We start from the raw sequence: 14,796 nt of genomic DNA on the forward strand, positions 1-14,796 counted from the left end.
GGCACACAGAAGAGCTGCAGGAAGTGCAAAGGCTATGGAACAGCCTATTTGAATAATATGGTGGAACACTTCATCCGAAGCAGGGGTTTCCAATCTAATCTAATCAGGCAGACAGGACAGGGTTTAACGTCTCATGCCAATTCACCTGACATTGTGAAGGCACTACTACTAACATCAGCAAGCCTGAGCTCAGATTCCTTTTCCCTATCACTATTATAATAATATTCCTTGCATTTTGATACAGCGCCTTATCACGTCTTTGAGACGTCTCAAAGCGATTCACAGAATATACTGTAAAGTGAATTGACTGTGTATTTTGTGGGCGAATTGCAGCAGCCAATTGCACACAGCAGTGTCCCACAAACAGTCGTGGATTGAGTGACCAAATTATTATTATTGTTTTTTTTTTAAGGGCTTATTACCCCCAGAAAAGCAATCTGACAATTGAATAACAACCGGGTTTCTACTAGGTCACAGAGACATGTGGAGTAAGGAAGCTTGACCAAGGTTTCGCCCCTCCCGGGAATCAAACCCAGGTCTCTCGCTTGCGAGGCGAGTGCTCTAACCACTGAGCCACAGGACTATTCTCGTCCAGATGTATGTATTTAAGCAGCAAGTCATGGATGAAATCCTCTGACCGCATTTATCAACTGGCTGCCCTTGTTTCTTATACAGTACAACAAATGTATCCTGCTCACGAAGCCGGTGATATCCTGAACTGCTCCCCTAACCTTCCTCTAATGAACCAGAGATGAATTTCTGTGAGGTCACCTTTATTGATCTTCATTGGTTACCAGCACCGTTTCTTTCGAGGTGTCTGTGTGACCACTGATGTGACCTCTATTTATTCCTTTTCTCATTGCTAACCTTAGGGGAGTTGACTTCACGAGCAATACCTCATTTTGAAGCATCGCGCTCAACCATGCAGTGTATTAGATCAGAAACAAGAGTCAGTTTAAGCCAACTCCACTCAGATGAGGTCAGCATGGGGTTAGACACTAACAGTCGTGTCAGACAACAGCCATGTCCCACACTGCTTCCACTTTCCCAATCCCAAGAACATCGAGAACTCGATGGCCACATCCCTGGTCTGGCAATAACAACGGCCAGGATCTCATGTACGGATGTGTTTGCATTTTTTTTTACCTGAATTTGACATTTTGTTCTATCTGCAGTCACTTGTGCAATATAATAACTGCTGCTGTACTTTGGAGTTATAATATTATATGTAAAATGGCCCCAGTTGTGGTATAATAGTCTCATACATACATACATGTCACACTTTGTTTAGCCATTTATATCTGCTCATGGTAGTCACCATTTTCATTGCACATTCCAGCTGCATTGGCATTTTGAGCTCGGTCGAAGCTGACACTCCAGAGCAGCACTGAGGGAGCTCTGCAATGCCGTAGGTGCCGTTCTTCGAATGAGACGTTAAACTCGGGTCCCGCCTCTCTGTTCAGGGGGATGTTTAAGATCCCATGGCACAACTTGAAAAGAGAAAGGAGTTTCTCTTATTGTCCTGGCCTCAACTATCTTTCCTGACAACCTGTTCCAATCATTGATTACCCACTGCACCAAGCAAAATTAATTGATATTTGTCCTGAAATTGCCCTTTACACCTTAAACTTAAGTTCTCTTATTCTATTGTCCTGATTGATCCTGATGTGTTGATCTGCATTTACTTTTATCTGTTGGTTAGGACACCAGGAGAAGCTTCTTCTCCATTCAATCAGTGCCATGAGATCTTTAATGTCCAACTGAACAGGCAGATAGGTCAGAAAGTTGTGTCATACGAAGAAAGGCACCTCCAACAATCCAGCGCTCCCCTTTATTTCAGTGTCAGCCAGACTGCGAGTTCAAAGGTCTGATGTGGGACTCAAACTCACAGCCTTCTGACTCAAAAGCAAGAGTGCTAACCAACACAGCCAGGTTGGTAACCCAGAGGTACTTGTCTCTGTTTCAATTGGTGTGAGGACAGACCGTGGCCAAATGAGAACAATAACTTTCACTTTTATCGCCCCTTCATATAGGATAATGTGTCAGTTTGCTTTTACAGGGACTGTATAGAAACCTCAGCTGGGTAAGAGGTTCAGGCAGTGGGAGTATAAAGGTCTTGGCATCTGGTAGAACATTGGTATGTTTCCGAGTGCAGTTCCTAAGATGTGTTATTTGCAAATGCTTGTGCGAATCTCATAAATTCAAGCTCCAATATGCTGGATTACAGAATAAGAAGCGTGACTAAAGTTCTGCCAAGAGTGAATGAGGACAGAGCCTGTAAAGGTGGAAATGAGCCGAGTTCCATTATGCTAGGATGACAATTTTTCTAGATGAATGGCTGACAAATTAATTGCCCCTCTTAACAATAAACTCTCTTGTGTAGAGTTGTGCTTAAGGCAATGGAGATCTCTCCCTTTCATAAAACAAAAGGGTATCTCTACCCTTCAGCCCACTTCTGCACTGATAATAAAACATCAAAATTAATCAGAACCAACACATAAGTGTCTCAAAAAAAGGATTTATTGAAGCCTGGATCCAGTGTGTTTGTGCAATGTGACTGTATTCATTGTTGGATCGCTTTAAACTGCCTGGGAATGATTGATAGATCTCATCAAAGTATACAGAAATGAAATACAGTGGAAATGTTGTTCTGTTTTCTCAAACCTTTATGAATTATGAATATTGTGTCGGATGTCTGTCTGCCTTTAATGTTCTGTCTAACTAATAAAATCAAAATATACAACAGCAATTTCGAATCAAACTCTTGACAATGTATAAGTAAAATAAAATCTGTGGTAAAACAAAATCATGTACGTGTATCACATCCTGCAGCTGAGGACAGCTGGATTGTTTCCGTTTCGGGTTATGGCACAGATACTGGGGGTAAAATGATAATAATACTCCTTGAATTTGATACAGCGCCTTATCACATCTTCGAGACGTCTCAAAGCTCTTCACAGAATATACAGGAAAGTGAATTGACTGTATATTTTTTGGGCGAAACTGTAAAGTGTAATGACTGTGTATTTTGCGGTCGAAATGCAGAAGTCAATTGCGCACAGCAGTGTCCCACAAACAGTCATGGATGGAGTGACCACATTTTTTTTTGGAGTGATTATTATCCTTCCCTCCACAAGCCATAATACAAAATTACATTTGTACAGTGCTTTTTTTTTTCCTCGGGAGGACGTACCAAGGCGCTGGACAGTCAGGGATTTGGACCCGAGCAGGGGGGAGGAGGGTGGGGGTGTGGTGGGGGGGGGCGGGGAAGGTTGGGATCAGGGGGAGGGTGAAGGGCAGGGAGGGTAGGAGGCTGGCCGAAGGCGTGATCGAAGAGGAGGGACTTGCCTTGAAGGAGGTAAGGGAGGGAGCGAGGCGAAGGGAACGTGGGACAGAATTCCAAAGGGTGGAGGCAACCTACCGTTCATCCAGAACTCTACAGTTCACTAGACTCTGTGAGTCTCTTTCACCTCCGTCCTTGTCCAGCTCCACTGGCTTCCCATCCCCCAGAGATAAGTTCAACTATTGACTGGTTCACACCTGATGTTCCATCCAGCTGTGCCCTTGCTTTGTTGGTGGATCACAGCTTGTATTAAAAATGTTCCACGCAGCCTCACCTTTCACTCAGTTGATTATGCCATTGCCAAGAAGAGAACTGAGTGATGCAGACCAGAAAATTCCTGGATTTGATCCCTACTCTGTGTTGAATGAACCAAAGTATCCCTGGGCCAGAGACAATCACTCTTCGTTGTAAAATCTACAGATGATGTAGCATATACAACTCTTAATACTCATAACTCTACTGGGTGTGAAGGACGCTATATAGATGCAAGCTGCTTATCCAAACTATGAAGGCAGACCTAAGATAGGTGTTAAATGGAGTGCCAGAGATTTGGCCACAACATGTCCGGTATTCGTTGGAAATAAAGCCTTGTGTGGATCTCACAAATTAAACCACGACAAAGCTGCTTTTATTTTTTTCCCCTGCATTGCCTGCTCTCATTTCTACCTGCTCTCCTGAATACACTGGCTCATGCTGGGTCCAGTTCCGTGGGTGTTGAGTTAGTTTAACTCACTCAATTATCACGGGAGGAATGATCACTTGGGTTGTCTGGCTGTGACTGTGGGTGAATCCTAAACTGAGCCCAAAATTTCATTTGCATTGGGCCTTTCACATCAGGAGGATATCACAAGGCGCTGGACAGTCAGGGATTTGGTCCCGAGCGGGGGGTGGGGGTTTAGGATCAGGGAGAGTGGAGGGTAGGAGGGTAGCTGAAGGCACGGTCGAAGAGGAGGGTCTTGAGACGTGCTTTAAAGCAGTGCAGCAAGGTGGAGAGATGGAGTTCCAAAGGGTGGGGGGCAGAGATGCTGAAGGTCCGACTGCCAATGGTGGGTCCGGCTGGGCCCTCAGCCTCTCTGCCCCCTCCTCTTCTCTTTGTAGGTAACTTCACAGAATTCTATCCCAAGGAGATGCCTGATTAAAAGGTAAATAATGAGCTAAATCCATAATGTATCAAATATCCGATTTCTTTCTAAATTCATTTACAAAACAAAGTGCAGCTTCAACCCGTGGAAGTACACAGTGGGTTGTGTAGTCTTCACAAGCATGAAAGAAATGTTCACAAACATCTTGATATAAAAATTTATTTTTTTATGAAAATATAAAATTTCATATCTTACACTACAAAAACATGTACACAAACAAAATACACACAGTGTCAGGATATTGGCCTTAAAATAATAAATAAAGCACACTCGTGTTTTTATTATCGAAGCTTCATGTAGTGCTATAGTAAATGGCTGAAACTAACATTTTGCTTTTAATAGTATTAATATGTGATTTATTGTTACATAGTAAATATCAGATTTAAGTGCTTTCTATTGTTCAGTTCTGAATGGGAAAATGATTTTTTCCTCAAGAGTTTCAATCCAAGTACAAATTACTAAATAATAATGCATTTTATGCTTCCCTCTATGTTCTCACATATTTCACTGTCAATCACTAGGAACTCCATGACAGCAAGATTTTCTGCAATTTCAGACTGGTGTATAATTGCATTCATTCCTATGATTTAAAGGAAAACTCCATGTGATGAGACTTAATGTTCTCATAATTATCATAGGATTGCTTTCGACCGGAGTCCTCCATTTATTTTTCTAGATGCACTTGTCAAACTCACCGAAATCAATTTTAAAGGTTAAATCAGATATTTCACACCAATCTGGACAATCACCCCAATCTCATTTATCAATCGACAATGAACCCTAGCTCCTCCATCTCACTTGTGAATTGGTCTGGTTCTACGTTCCATTCTCCCCCCCTCTTCTACACCCCCCCCACCCCCCTCGCCCCACCCCTCTCCACACACACACACACATTGTATTGTTATTAAATTCAGAATACAGTATTTAAAATCAACCTAAGTTCAATTTCAAGCAACACATTTTTTTTCTGTATCTGACAATATTCCAGTAACTTTGAATGGTCATAGCTTTGAATGCCAGATAGTACATGAGGAGTCCAGTGGAGCTGTAACAAATGATGTGCTTGTTTCAGGAAGCTACTGACTAAGGCATTAAAGCAAAGTTCTGTGCTGAACTAGGTGAGAGATGGCAATGGTCTGTGAAGGTGGTGGAAGAATACTTCTTCCCGTCACCCTCTTGCCCCATTATACCAATGTGATTTGTGCTTTCCCCACCGCACCAACCACCCTTCAGTCTCATTTGAGTGAGAACGCAGATTCAGTGCCAAATTCTGGGCAGTAGTTTAGTTCTGTTGAGCGTCCACGCCCACTCGAGGTGAGATTGATCAACGTCAATTCAAGAGACTCTTACAACAAGCAGAGAGAGATGAGATGTTCATCCCATTACTGTGGGATGTTTCGGGGGTGAAAGGACACTTTGGTAACTTGCTGCCCCTATCAATTCCCTTTTAAAATCCTTCCCTCTGTGTAAATATGTTCAACTAAAGTGACCCAGTCCTAAAACTTCAGATCTCGTACCTTGGTTTAACAATAATCTCATACTTCAAATGAATAGACTTTTTAAAACAAAGCACTCCTGTTATTTAGCACCTACAAAATGGATAACCATACATTTATACAAAGCACTATGCCTGTCACAAAGCAAGTGAATGCTAGAGTAAATAAATATCAGAGGTTATAGATCTGCAGCACAATTTTTATCCTAGACTCTGCTGGAACAGAAGGGGGACACTTTGGGGTTGAAAGTCTGAAGCCGCTCTGTACGGCCCAAACAGCAAACTACAAGTGTTTCTATCAAATCCTTCAAAGTGTGTCTAGTGTAAGTCAACCTTTAGCTTAGTGCTGATGTTAGCACACGTGCATGTTGAACCCAGAAAGGACCAGAAGAAAAAGTAAATGATCTGCGGGCGTTTGCAAACAAAATGCAGAACTGTCAAGTCTTGTTGACTTGGACTCTTGGTTTAGGATAATGATCTATTTTTGTTGACTCTCTTTCTGCAAAATAAAGACAGATTCAAACCTCTAAATAGGTTTGCAAAATGCATCTCACTCTCGCTGACAATCAATCTTGCTCCTAACGTAACCCAGATGATTACAACCTCGTGCTTTGCCAGCAAAAACGGTTTTATAATCATTAAAAAGAGTACATAATGCTGAAAATAAATGCTGGTCAATGCTCATCAAGCAACATTGAAAATATCTGTTACGCAGAGGTCTGGAGTTTTCCTTTAAGTTGATGCGAGTTAAGTAAATGCTCATTAAAGATGCTCATTTATCCATCTTCCCCCTTTGCTCCATTACATTTCTGTAACATAGTTATTCAAATACAAGCACCACGAGCCTGGAACTAAATTACTATGCGAACGCAGTGTTTAAATTGGGCTCCTTGGTGTCCGTGTGCATTGGTCGAAGCAGCTCATCTGCTGTTCAAGATCAAACTTGCACAGAGTTTTAAAAAAAAACTGTTGTTCGTGTTGCCTGACAAATAAAGGCAAAGATGATTGAAAAGGGCATCCCACTGACGACCCAGCCAATCTCCTGGAACTCAGTTTGATATTCACTGTGATATCGGGGAAGAATGTGAGAATGTGAGCACTTTCTACTCCACACGTCTGAGCACTGAAGCCCTTTAAACGATACTGTTACAAAAACACATTGGCGTGTCACACACTACTCAGAACAAGGTCGTCGACTCTAAAGTTTAAGGAACTCTCACCATGACATTTTACAACTATGCAGCACTCATTTTTTTTTAGCCAAACCCACATATAAGTCATACATTTAAGCAGATTTGTCACACAGAAAAAATCTGTACCCTGCAGTAGCAAACTGTACAGTATATACATATAAAGCGCGGGCAAAGCAAATGTATACGTTTTCAACTAACGGGTTTCATGACATCCTCTACCATTTCAATTAATAAATACATACTGATCAAGACTGATTCAAGCAAAGACTTTATACACTACTTTCTATAACTTATTAAATACATGTTATAACTGCACTTATAATTTACAAAAAAATTACTACCAAGTAGTAAACATAATTATATTGCTCTTCAATACACCACTGTAAGTCATTGAGAGACTCGATACAGTAAACGGACGTAAACTATTGTGGTTCTACTGCCATCCCCGAATCCATTGAAATTGGCCTATAAAGAAAGTTCGAGTCCTCCCACAGGAGAATCACAGGCGTTTACAGCGAAACAAAATGTCAAAGGTGCTGCAGCAACCTTCTTAGAAACAAGTGAAGGGGCAAAGTTTGCAGTGCTGCTTCGTTTGGGAGGGAGAAAGGTGAAATGTCCCCGTTAAAACTTCCCTTCTGCGCTATTCCCTCTCCTTTTTGGATGAATATGAAATTCACGGAAGCAGAAAAAGCAATTGAAAGGCTGATCCGAGGAGGGGTGATGTGTTTTTTTCTATCCCATTGCAGGTCTGTGCACTGCAGGTCTTTGCTTTTCGCCCGTCTCCGAGCAGTGAACAAATACAAGTTTCGGTTCAGAAAAAAAAAGTGCTGATTGACGAGCGGTGTCTCGAGGCGCAGGGGCCCAGTCACATGGCTATGCTGCCGTTCATAAGCTGGACCCTGAGTTCCTGAATATTATTCATGATTTTCTTCTGGTGGCCAGCGAGGCTCACTCCGATTCTCCTCAAATCTCTGTGGAGCAAACGACAATAACAACAGTTCAGTTCTGTTCACCAACCCAAAGAGTAAAGGTCGACGCAGAAAGAAATCATCTTGGGTTTCATAAGCGCGTAGAGAGACCCGGTCTCACGAGCCCCAACTCGATGGGCTGTGCAACTGGTTCTTTTCACAACCGAGACTCAGGTGAAGGGACAGGACTCGTGTTCTACGTACATTAATTTAATGCCTGACATTAAATCGTGATGTACCGATGAGGGGCTGCCAGATTTAGGATGTTAACGCAGTCACCGACGATGACTTTTGGCACAAACGAGGAGTGATTCCCACTGGTTCACAATGTGGGACTTTATTCACATATTGCCATTGCAAGGGCATGCTAGCAAAGGTCAGTAAATATCTCAACAAGGGGAGAATCCCCCCATTATATATATAATATATACACACAGGATGACCAAGAAATTGTGATACTATTACAATGTCTAATAAGTCTTAAATAAATAATTAGTTTTTTTTAGATAATAGACATCAAGACTTTTTGGTCACCCTGTGTATATGTATACATAATAATAATAAACCTTTGATATAGTGCTTTGATATAGCCGTCCTCACTTCTAGACATCTCAAAGGGCTTCACAGAATATACTGTAAAGTGAATTAACTGTATATTTGTGGGCAAAACTGTTTATATACTGTTTATGTTCAACACTATAGTCTAACTCAGAAGGGATTCTCTTCTCTAAGCAGTTTAAAAAGAAAGATGTATTGTGTCCGTGTAATCTGAATACAATGAAAGATGGGGAATTGAGGATGGCTGGTATGAGAGTGGGAGAATGATATTGATCTTTACGTGGTGCGTTTCCACTGGAAATTGCAGTCATGACAGGAATAGTCTTTATTTTATCACATCAATTCAAGTGCGGTATGTGGACAAGTTTAGAAACCTTTCAATTGAAAACAAAGCAAGGAAGTCCTTTGCTGCAAAGAGATAAGCACCCAAACCCAAACTGTGAACCTAGAGTTACCGGCATTCAGCCTGATCGGTTTGTTTGGCAAATGCCCAAATCGTTTTAGCTGCTTTGTGCTTCTTTTAAGGAAACAATAGTTGCAGAGGGGCTGTGAAGGGCAGTGCAGTCCATTGCGCAGGGCAATGTCGACGAATTTCATTTTGAATCATTCATTTTTCCATTTGAATGATGGACAGGAGGATATGTACGGCTGGATACACAAGTGATCTGATGGCAAAGTAAAACAAGCGGTCCGTATACCTCCTTACGCTGGCACTTCATGAAGGTCACTTTCTGTTAAGTAGGAACAATAGAAAGAGAATTACTTACTCTAAGCTTAGTTTTGCCACAATGTCCAATGAGGTGTATCCACATTCATTGAAATTATCTGTGTACCGACCCATCTTAAGGGATTCCAGCCACTCTCCCACAGATTGAAAGGCATTGAGCCCTGTGGTATTGTGCTCTACCAGCAAGTTGGTCATTCTGGAGCAAACAGGAAAGAAATACAATGCACAGCCCTGTTAGGAAAATGGCACCGTCTTCAGTTCTGAATGGCTCAGCAAACTACATCTGGTCGCTTTTCAAATGTGTATCACAATAACTGCAGCTGAATATAACCCTCCTGCTACAAAAGCAGTGCACGACTCTTCTCTTTAACGAAAACACAAAGAGGTTACGGGTGAAACTTGCAATCCAACCCTAAAGACAATTTGAGAGACCATTTAAACAAAACTGTAGGCATCGCTGTCAAGCATTTCATAAAGGACATAAATGTAGAAAAGTATAGCCGTCCTCACTTATAAACTATTTCCAGTGAATATCTCAAATAAATTGCAAAAATGTCAATGGGCAAATGGACTCATAATTTGTCATTTGGATGTTTATGGGAATGGAAATCTTATTGTTGCATTAAAGGAATGTCAATCTTGGCCTTTTCTTGAGCACTTGTTATGATGAACACACAAAAATGAAAAATGTTCTAGTTTTAGAGTCATTAACCAATTAATGGTACCTAAATTTTCCTCTGCACACAATTTGCATTACATGTCAGGAGGTGTCCCCAAAACACGGGGGACAACACAGGCTGAAGTTTACAAATGATTAGTACAACTTGCATCACAGACCAGATTTGCCATGCACTTTAATTCAAAATAAAACTCTAGGTCCCTTTGATACATCTAGTTCAGTGGTCTTCTCTGTCTGTTTCGATTGTTACTAGATATAAACAGGATGGATTTTGATACGCAGCTCTACCACTAATGTCCTGCTGATCAGTAATCTGACATCATGTGTGAAAAAGCACAGAATTTATTAGATGGGAAGAAAAGTGTGTAAATCACAGCCTGAGCAATTCATTTAGCTTAAAATAAAATAAAATTTAAGACCTGAAATAAAAAGTTTAAATAACAACAGCAGCAGCAACAAAATTATATTTGTAAAGCACCTTTCACGATGGGAGGCCGCCCCAAGGCGCTGGACAGACAGAGTTACGGACCCGAGCTGAGGTTCGGGGTGGGGAAGGGGGAGGGCGAGTGGGAAGCAGGGAGATCGAAAGCAAGATTGAAGAGGAGGGTCTTGAGATGGGTCTTGAAGATGGCGAGGGAGGGGGCGAGGCGGAGGGACTGTGGGATGGAGTTCCAGAGGGTGGAGGCAGAGTGGCAGAAGGCCCGCTCGCCGATAGTGAAGCAGGCCAGAGCCCGCTGAGCGGAGGGAGCGAACAGGGTGGTAGGGGATTAGGAGCTCGCAGATGTAGGGGAGCAAGACCATGGAGGGCTTTGAAGGTGAGGACCAGGATCTTGAACTGTATCCTCTGTGTGATGGGAAGCCAGTGAAGTCGGGCGAGGAGCCTGGTGCGGGAGAGGACACAGGCTGCAGAGTTCTGGATGATCTGCAGCCTGTGGAGGGAGGAGTTGGGGAGGCCAACAGGCAAGGAGTTTTCTTAGTTGAGCTTTGATGTAACGAAAGCATGTATGAGGGTTTCGGCGGCTACCTAACCCCACCCAGCCACTCACCAAACTCACCTATTCATCACTAACTGCTGAAGCAAAGGTGATGTACGTTACAGGGGAGGTGTAGAAAACAGTCCACTGAAAACACTCGTATTTTATTAAGATTGTCATATTAACTTAGAATGTTTGTCTCATATATTCTGTTAATTATAATGCACAGCGAGGCTTAAAATCGCCTACATCTGATTAGTTCTTTATAATAATCAAGCGTGGACCTGTGCAAATTGATCAATTAAATTACACTATAAAATAATAATGATCCTTGCATTTTAATACGGCGTCTTTCAAATTAGGAAGAAATGGATGAACCAACTTTATCTGGGGATCTTTCATGCACATACCATTCCAACAATCTATCTCTGGGCTTTCCATGTGTAGGTGGGATGCATGGAAATCTCAGCTTGGTTTGGATACTCTTAAGACATGGTGATGGGTTTCCGCATGTGTCAAGACAACCTGGCTGACAGAAAAAAAGACTAAAATCTGAGAGGCAAGTGTGCTATCAACTGAGCCGAGCTAACACCAAGCTCACGACTTGTATAGCAAAGTCTGCTATGTGGCAAATTTCTGGTCGGACCACAGTAAAGAAATATATATGTGATTAGGCAATTTTATAACAAGCTAATAACTCTTTGGAATTTCATTCTGGGGCTCCTCTGACTCGCTCCCTCCTTCACCCTTTCACTGTCCATCTCAAGTCCTACCACTTTGACTGCGCCTTCGGTCATCTTTCCCCTCCCCATTTCCTCCCCTCCCAACCTCCACAGCTCCCGTCCCCAGCTCGGATGACTGTTACACTTGGGTCGTCCTCAAGACGTGAAAGGCACCATATAAGTATAAATTTGTATTGTTTGTATTGTGAGCTACATGTACAATAGATTTTTTGCTTCTCTCCCATGCTTGCTATATTTTTGTGTCTCTTTTTCTGCTGGTTTGCTGCATTTGGACAATCTTCCAGCTCCACCACTAACAGCAATCTCACATGTATCAGATGCATTTAGAATGTAAAAAAAGGTCGAATTTAACGTATATTTTATTGACTACTGAAGCACATGCAATCATTCAGTCTATTTTGATAAGACTCCAATTCCCACTCAGTTGTCTCCGTTGCAGCCACATTCTTACTTCTGTTCATTTTTACATTTAATAAACCACATGTTTTAAAACCTACATATCGAAGGATTCAGTTCTGACTTACATAGCCTGAGAATACTGGAAACTTCCCAAGGCATCCAACATCTCAGGAAGACAGAGCTCTCTCTTGCTCCGTTGCCCAGCTTTTTAATCTTTCTTTAATCGTTGTATATTTTGAAATTATTTTATTTGTATTTTGCGGACGTTTCACTCAGTCAACATTTTCTATTTTGTCATGGGTCTAATCCCTTACACTCCCAATGTGAACTGACATGTGAACTCTTAGTGAACGCTTGCTCAGCTTTTGATGCATACAGGGAACAGATGTGGTCCCTATCTAAGGTACAGCCTGGTTAGGTGAACTATATTATATTGATCGTGATCTGAGGATTGCCCATTTGTATTCCACCACATTTTCTCTAGCATCGAAACATTCACCATCAGGTTTCAGGCTACATAATTGGAACCAACGGCTTGCTTCAGTTTATTCTGCCCTGGGACCAATGTGGAATGCTGATTATGTTTTGCCCTTCTCATTTTGTTACATTGGTGAAATGTAATCAATGTAATCTATATTATTACGTACACACTTTTTAAGATTATTGACGTTATCACTTGGCATTATTCAAAGCCAATGAGGTTTTACTTTTCGTGTGTAATTTGCAACGCCCAGAAATGTTTATTTCCTGCACCTTTTATGCCTGCCGCCACCCCTTCACCGCCCCCCCCCCCCCCCCCCCCCCCCCGCCTCCTTATCTCCAGACAATGCTGGCACCTTGTTCCCTTCTATTAGGTACAACTCCACAGGAACTGATTGCCCTCTGATACCTCATTGCATTAGGTTATCGTCATGTGTGAACCCAGGCAGTGAATGCTAACAGGCTCAATCGACTGTGGAGAACGGGAGTGTTGAAGTCATGTTTGATCTTGTATAACAAAAAATTCAACCCCACAGCCTGGCTATACAATACAATTCAAAATTACGTCGGGAGGAGGTCCCAAGGCGTTAGACAATCAGGGCTTTGGACTGAGCTGGGCTATGCGTCAAACACCCACCGACACAGCTTGCTGAGCCCACAACGAAGCCATTATTTTCACAGCATGAATCTTCACAAACACTGCATGAAGAAACCTTGCTGCTCTCCAAAATCTGGTCGATACGATGGACGAGTGGCCAAAAATGAACTGTTGAATTAGACAGTAGCTGGGCTTAAAACAAACTAACGACTCGATCGCCCCTGATACGTCACTTTGAAAATGAAGAGAACAACGTAATATAAAATATGCAAAAACCCATCACCATGATTCAAAAATATCCAAACCAGACAGAGATCCTCATATGGTTTGTCCACCTATACATGGAAATTTCCCTGTGAAATTTCACCCGGTTTCCCTAACTGTGGAAAGTATCAGGAATGGGATGGAGACAGCCAAGGCTTTGGGAATCACACAGTGTGCTTTGGGGTACAGCTGGAGCCTAAGTTTCCCGTTGCAAAACAACTGCTGCTTGTCCAGCTAAGACCACTCAACCTGTTAGGACTTTGTCTCGCAGGAGTGAACAGGATCTGGGCGGGAAGAATTTTTTGTGTTCTCTAGGACTTGAACAACTCCTTACAGTATGTCGACCTCGACTACAACCGTACGCAATTCTTCAGGTATGAAGCGCTCTGGGAGCCATCCTGCGTGAAGGGCGCTCTATAAATGCACATTGTCGCGGTTGTTTTTGTTTTTGCAGACCTCACTGACTTCTCTCGCGTAAATAACGGGCATGCACTCCAAAGTGCGCACAAATTCTTCGGTAACATCCAAAGCACCTTCCCTGCTGACAGGTAAGACTTTGCTATGCAAGTCAATGACATCGCAGTCCCCAAAATAACACATAATTTGCCAGCATTTCAACAAGAAGCAGCATCAGCAGCGGACGCTGCAATAAATACCTCGTGGAAGAATTGACTAATGTCTTCAAGCTGCACGGATTGCGGATCAGTTTGTCTAAAATGCTGACGATTTCCTCAAACTTGGGTCTGCTGTTGCGTTCCTTCTGCCAGCAGTCGAGCATCAACTGGTACAGAGCCGCGGGGCAGTCCATGGGACTTGGCAAGCGATAGCCTTCCTCCACAGCTTTGATCACCTGCCGGAAACAAGCCAACCATTTCTGTAATGCAGATCCACGCCAAAGCTCAGGACACAATGATCAGATCAAATCCTTGCATTTTTCATGTCGTGCCTTATCACCTCGAAACGTCTCAAAGCGCCCCACAGAGCTATCTGGAAAGTGTGGAACTGTGTTTTCGTAAAACAAATCTTATCTCAACTCTCTCCCAGTGAAACCGTTAAGCACCAAATAATGCCACAGCACCTTGGGACGTCCTCCCGTGACACGAAAGGCGCTAAACAAATGCAATTTTGCATTGTATTGTATTTTGTATTGTAAATAGATCTCTGGTTCACAAAATACCGGAATGATTTATTTTTCAGGAACAAAGAGTACTATTTGTCAGCAGACGTTTATCT

General features: G+C 42.4%; 1 protein-coding gene across 1 annotated transcript in view; it reads right to left on the reverse strand.

Moving 5' to 3' along the window:
• Positions 1–5,433: 5,433 nt before the first annotated feature.
• Positions 5,434–14,796, reverse strand: part of LOC103182112 (ephrin type-A receptor 5) — a 161,170-nt gene continuing 151,807 nt past the window's right edge. Inside the window, exons 15-17 of the mRNA XM_007898969.2 lie at positions 14,220–14,413; positions 9,467–9,622; positions 5,434–8,144 (exon numbers count right to left, since the gene is read on the reverse strand). Coding sequence (XP_007897160.2) covers positions 8,039–8,144; positions 9,467–9,622; positions 14,220–14,413 — 456 coding nt within the window. The 3' untranslated portion in view covers positions 5,434–8,038. The remainder of the gene's footprint in view (positions 8,145–9,466; positions 9,623–14,219; positions 14,414–14,796) is intronic.

This window comes from Callorhinchus milii, unplaced genomic scaffold (assembly GCF_018977255.1).
Source record: "Callorhinchus milii isolate IMCB2004 unplaced genomic scaffold, IMCB_Cmil_1.0 Scaffold1, whole genome shotgun sequence".
Lineage (NCBI taxonomy): Eukaryota > Metazoa > Chordata > Chondrichthyes > Chimaeriformes > Callorhinchidae > Callorhinchus > Callorhinchus milii.